The sequence below is a fragment of the Anastrepha obliqua genome, chromosome 1, assembly GCF_027943255.1.
Source record: "Anastrepha obliqua isolate idAnaObli1 chromosome 1, idAnaObli1_1.0, whole genome shotgun sequence".
NCBI classification, from domain to species: domain Eukaryota; kingdom Metazoa; phylum Arthropoda; class Insecta; order Diptera; family Tephritidae; genus Anastrepha; species Anastrepha obliqua.
Genome location: NC_072892.1, coordinates 109681042 through 109686676, shown reverse-complemented (window position 1 = coordinate 109686676; position 5635 = coordinate 109681042). Strand labels below are relative to the sequence as shown.

The 5635-nt window shown below is 38.9% G+C and overlaps 1 protein-coding gene across 1 annotated transcript; it reads left to right on the top strand.

Moving 5' to 3' along the window:
* Window positions 1-3336: 3336 nt before the first annotated feature.
* LOC129236459 (AT-rich binding protein-like) lies at window positions 3337-4526 on the top strand. Its single transcript, XM_054870858.1, has 2 exons — window positions 3337-4024; window positions 4072-4526. Exons 1-2 carry the CDS (start codon window positions 3337-3339, stop codon window positions 4524-4526), a joined length of 1143 nt encoding a protein of 380 aa, XP_054726833.1.
* Window positions 4527-5635: the final 1109 nt, after the last annotated feature.

Here is a 5635-nt window from a genome sequence, read left to right as displayed (position 1 = left end):
TTCTTACATATTCCGGTAATTATTTTAAAGTAAAGAGCAAATATTAAAAGTAAAAAGCAAATGTAAGGTATGTAAGCTTAAAAGTAAAAAGAAAAAAAACTTAATGAAGAATAAATTATAAAAATTAAAACTAAAAATAATTTTTACATATTTCATTAAGTTCTACTAATTTTCCTGTATAATAGAAAGTAAATTGAACAATTTAAATCAACTACAGGGTGGCTGATGAATTTTGCTACATTAAGAAACTCAAATAACTTTTTTTTTAGTGTATGGAATTCATTTATTTTTTTTTTCAAGTTGAAGGTCATTAAATTTTATTAAATATAGCTTAACTAGTTTTAAAAATAATTGAATTTAAATGCCCCCCATGCTCGTTGGCACAAGTGCGGCATCTTAGTAAAAAGTTGTTCATTGCTGCTTTGAGAGTTGCGACAGGAATAGCCGCAATTGTTGCCCGAATGGATTGTTTTAGTTCATCCAAATTTGTTGGCTTTGTTTTATAAACTTCTTGTTTACATAAACCCCACAAGAAAAAGTCAGGTGCAGTAAGGTCAGGCGACCTGGGGGGCCAACGAAATTCGGAGTTTCTTGAAATCAGTTTATTGGGAAAATTTCGTCGCAACTCTGTCATAACAGTCTGGGCTATGTGAGACGTTGCCCCATCTTGTTGAAACCACACAGAGTTGAAAGGAATTCTCTTTCGGCGTAGTTCTGGATAGAAAAATTCTTTCAGCATTTTCAAATAACGGTCTCCAGTAACCGTAACGGCGTGAAGAAACCGCACACCACACTGTCACGCGAAGAGGATGCAATTCCGTCTCGTGGAGTATCTGTGGGTTAGAAGTACTCCATATTCGACAATTTTGTTGGTTCACATTGCCGTTTAAATCGAAATGGGCCTCATCAGACATGAAAAGGCAGTTTAACATGTTTTGGTCTTCTTCCACCATTTGCAGGATCTTCTGGCAAAATTCCAAGCGAATCGGCAAGTCTGCTGCATTCAGTTTGTTAACCATTTGAATTTTGTAGGGAAATAAATCTAAATATTTGTGCATTATTGTTTGCAAAGATTGTCGGCTGACACCAAGTTGAGCAGATAAGGAAACCTTTGGATTGCTTTGTATAGCTGCACCTACAGCAGTGATCGTTTCCTCCGTCCGAACTGGTGGGTTTCGATGATAAGGTCTTCTTGCGACTGTTCCTTGCTCAGCAAAATTATTCACCAGTCTCATTATGGTCCATCTGCTCGAGGGGATCGCCGCCAAACATCCGCCTGTACTCTCTCTGTACCAAAACTACGGACTCCAGTGCGTGATAGCGGTGGACTATCCAAATTCTTGTTTGCGTGTCCCAGTTATCCATTTTAATAAATTTTAAAGATCAATCTGCAAATTAAAACAAAAATGGAACAGATAACTTAAAAAGAAAAAAAGTTATTAAAAACATTAAAACACGTAGTTTTAAAAAATCAATAAAAAATATTTTAAATTTAAAAACTCAAACTTTGAAAACTAAAACCAAAAATAATTCTTAACTAATTTCTAATTTTTCTTTCATTAAATAAATTAAGAATCTTTTTTACAAACTAATTTCTTTTATAGAAAACGAAAATTAATTTCAATTTTTAACTTATATAAAAAGGATTTTTAGAAACAACTGTGAAATTGAAATTTTAATGATCAAATTCGAAAAATGATATTATTCGTTCGTATTGAAAAATTTAAATATCATTCACAAAACCATTATTATTATTTCTGAAATAAAATCGAAAACTATTTTTATATAAAAGAAAACCTTCAAAACATTGGAGTTCAATTGCAATTTTTTGTGATGTACATCGAAAAGTGATTTGAATATCGCAATTTTTGTGATAAAAAGTTATAGTCGTTACAATCTCTAAATGCGCACCTAAATAATGATATTTATTTTTGTATATTTGTTTGTTTATTTGTCTGTGAATGGATACATTCTTACAGACTATGTGAAGCTAATGTGCAATAGTTTAATAATTAATGAGAAAAAAGTCATTTAGACCTTGCCACTAAGATTCCATACGACCGAGTAAAATCACCACCAGAAGAATTGAAAAACAAATAAACTTCGGGAGCGGTAAGAAGGTAAAGGTTCTGAAAAGTTTAAAGATCGGAGCGCGGCACTTTCTGAACACTCTCAAACCGATTCGAGAGTTATGTTTGGTACGGTCTTCAAATAATGAAAACCCATTTCTATGACGGCGAATTTATTTTTTAAATAGTCATTGGCACATGCTTAAATTTATCGCAACACTTCATCCTCGTCCATCAGCTTAGTAATTGAACAATGCAGAAAGGCATCCAACAAAAATTAGAAAGGAAAAAAATTGATTGGCGTTGAAATAGTTGAGATGGCAATCTTATGTAACCTCTTTTAATATACGTTTATAATATTTATTTCCTTCTTCCCTTAAACAAATTTAATCTGCCATCACCAGATTAGCACCCGTTCTTTCGAACTCACATTTCGTTAACTGCAACTTTTGCAATTCTAAAAAAAAGACAAAAAAAAAAATATTTATACCTAAATTATAAGTATATATGAAATATCTCAACCAACTACAACTAAGAATGTAGCGAGTTCTGAGTTTTTTTCGACTTGTAGCTAACGCTTCACTGCATTTTCAGCTTTTCGTCTACTTCTTTCCGCTAAAACTTTTCATCTGTCCTAACGCTACTTCACTAAGTTATTCTTGCATCTTTATTCGTTAAGCTTTCAGTCAAACTATATTCTATTTAAAATTTTTAATCTTCCCTCTATCGCTCCCTCTCTCAGTTCAACTGGTAGTTGTTACACTTTAATACTTTTTAGCAACTATGCAAAGAAAATATATAATATTCCACTTTTCTTTTTTTGAAAAAATAACTCAAGTAATTTTCACTTTTTTCCTCCACTTTCTTTGCACTTATTACTAGCAGCTGTTCACACCGTTTTTTTTCTACTCTTGCTTCTTGGTTATATCTCTTATCACTTCAGGTTCTATACTAATCTCTGCAACTCTCTTTCTCTTCACTAAATAACTTGCCTTATGTTTTTTGATTAAATCGATTATGTATAATATTTATATACTACATATATAAAATTTATATGCTCTCACTGGAAAAAATTACTTATATATTTATCACAATCACCAATACACACGCGATTGTTGAAAAAAAAGTTAAAAAATTTAATAAGAAAAAAAATAAAAATTTAAGTAAAAATAAAAATACAGCCGAATCACCTACACGTACGCACATATATACACAAACAAGTAATTCACTGCAATGCGATAAAAACCCAAAACAAAAACAATAACCAATGAACCCAACTTCACAACAGCAAATGCAATTGTTACAAGCACTACCCGCGGCGACGCACCTGCAACAGTTGCATCAGACGACACCACCTCCGCCGCCGCCGCCATCAGTAGCGTCCGCTTATCAAGCATATCCGGCGACCATGCTGCAACAGCATACAGCGCAACACGCCCAGCAACAGCAGCAGCAATTCCAGCTGCAGCAACAATATCACTTTCAGCAGCAGCAACACCAACAACAGCAACAACAGCAGCAATTGCAAATGTTACAAACCTATATGCAATTGCAGGCGAATAATCTGGCTGCCGCCGCCACAAGTACACCCACCAAGTACCAAGCTGCTGCAGCGGCCGCCGCAGCCGCTGCCGCCGCCGCCTTACAGCATCAGCAACAACAGCAACATCACCAGCAGTTGCACCAGCCAATGACATCGCCTCCACCACTGCCGCCGCAACAGCAATACTTTGCCGCCACCCCAGCGGCCGCGCCGCCACACCAGCTCACCATCATACCGGCGGCGGCCTGTAATGGTGCTGCTGCCGTCGCTGCCGCCATGTTTGCAACGGCCACTGCCGCAGCTGCGGCGAATGCCAACAATGTCGGATCAGTTGCAGTCACACCAGCAACCGCAACACCATCCAACAATGTAAATAATAACATGCTTAATCTATCTGCAACAACTAGTGCTCGTACTGTAGCCAAAACTGCAACTGCTGCCGGCGCCATTAAACGCAAGGTGGTTGTGGCATCGGACTGTTGGCCGTGCCACACTACGCGCCCGTAACGTATATGAAACGCCTCAATGGCAACAGCGCGCACAACGCCGCACTCCTCCAACACTATGGCGGTACTGGCCGACGCATGGCGGAGTCTGCAGCAGCAGCAACAGCAGCCGCCGCCGCCGCTTTAGACTGTCGCGGTGATGACGAGTTGCGTTGTGCCACGACAGCTGAAACAGTGCTGTACACTGCCAACGCCTCCAGGCCAGCGGCAATGGATTTGGAGGAGGCGGAGTTGATTGATGAGGATGTGATTGCGGGCGCTGACGTCGCGTCGACTGGCAGCAGCTGCAGTTCGGTGCCTTCTGATTGTTCTTCTATGCCATCGCCATCCTCTGCTACTACTACTACCACTACTACTACTACTACTACTACACTCCACTTAACTTCTCCTAAAAAGGTTTGTGTCTGACACTCACTTTAGATCGCTCGCTTTCGTTCTATCTCTATAACTCTCAATTTCACTGCATCCAAACTATTTGCTTGCACGATTTTCGCCTGTTGTATTCTAATACTTTCGTTGCTTTCTTGGCTGATCACTTCGATTAGATAGCTGTTTTTTGTATCGCTCTTCATAGCTTAGGGCTGTATAAACATTACTAACCAGTGGCTAAGTACTGAGTTGCTTGATTGTAGCAACTTTTTTTTTCAATATTGTTTGTAAATATATTTTGACTTTATTCTAATAGGACTATGAATAAGTTCGTGCGGTTTTTTTTCGAAATTTGAAACTTTATTGACGTAAAATGGTTACAAATTTAATATTCAAAGTATTGTCCATCGCTTGCTACTACTTTTTCCCATCTTTCTGGCAATTCACGGATTCCCTTTGTGAAAAATTCGGTCGGTTTTGCCGCAATCCACGAATCGATCCATTTTTTGACTTCATCGTAATTACGGAAGTGCTGGTCAGCCAGGCCATGTTGCATCGATCGGAAGAGATAGTAATCGGATGGCGCAAGGTCTGGACTATACGGCGGGTGGGGTAGGACATCCCATTTGAGCGTTTCTAAGTATGTTTTGACCACTTGTGCAACATGTGGCCGAGCATTGTCATGTTGCAAAATAACTTTGTCGTGTCTATCGGCGTATTGCGGCCGTTTTTCTCGCAGTGCTCGGCTCAAACGCATCAATTGTCGTCGGTAGACATCCCCCGTAATCGTTTCATTCGGTTTCAGTAGCTCATAATACACAACACCCAGCTGGTCCCACCAGATACACAGCATAACCTTCAGGCCATGAATATTCTGCGCCGACGTCGATGTTGAAGCATGGCCAGGGTATCCATACGTTGCCCGACGTTTTGGATTGTCGTAATGGACCCACTTTTCATCGCCAGTCACAATTCGATGCAAAAAACCCTTTCTTTTGTGCCGTTGAAGCAGTTGTTCGCATGCCATAAAACGGCGTTCAACGTCTCTTGGCTTCAATTCATACGGCACCCAATGGCCTACCTTTCGGATCATTCCCATGGCTTTTAAACGTTTGGAAATGGTTGATTGATCAACTCCCAAAGTTTTT

Excerpts from the sequence above, each read along its gene's own strand:
- LOC129236459 (XM_054870858.1), top strand. The coding sequence starts at position 3,337 with ATGAACCCAACTTCACAACAGCAAATGCAATTGTTACAAGCACTACCC. Across the intron at positions 4,025-4,071 it reads ATCTGCAACAACTAGTGCTC|GTGGTTGTGGCATCGGACTG; the intron begins GTACTGTAGCCA and ends ATTAAACGCAAG.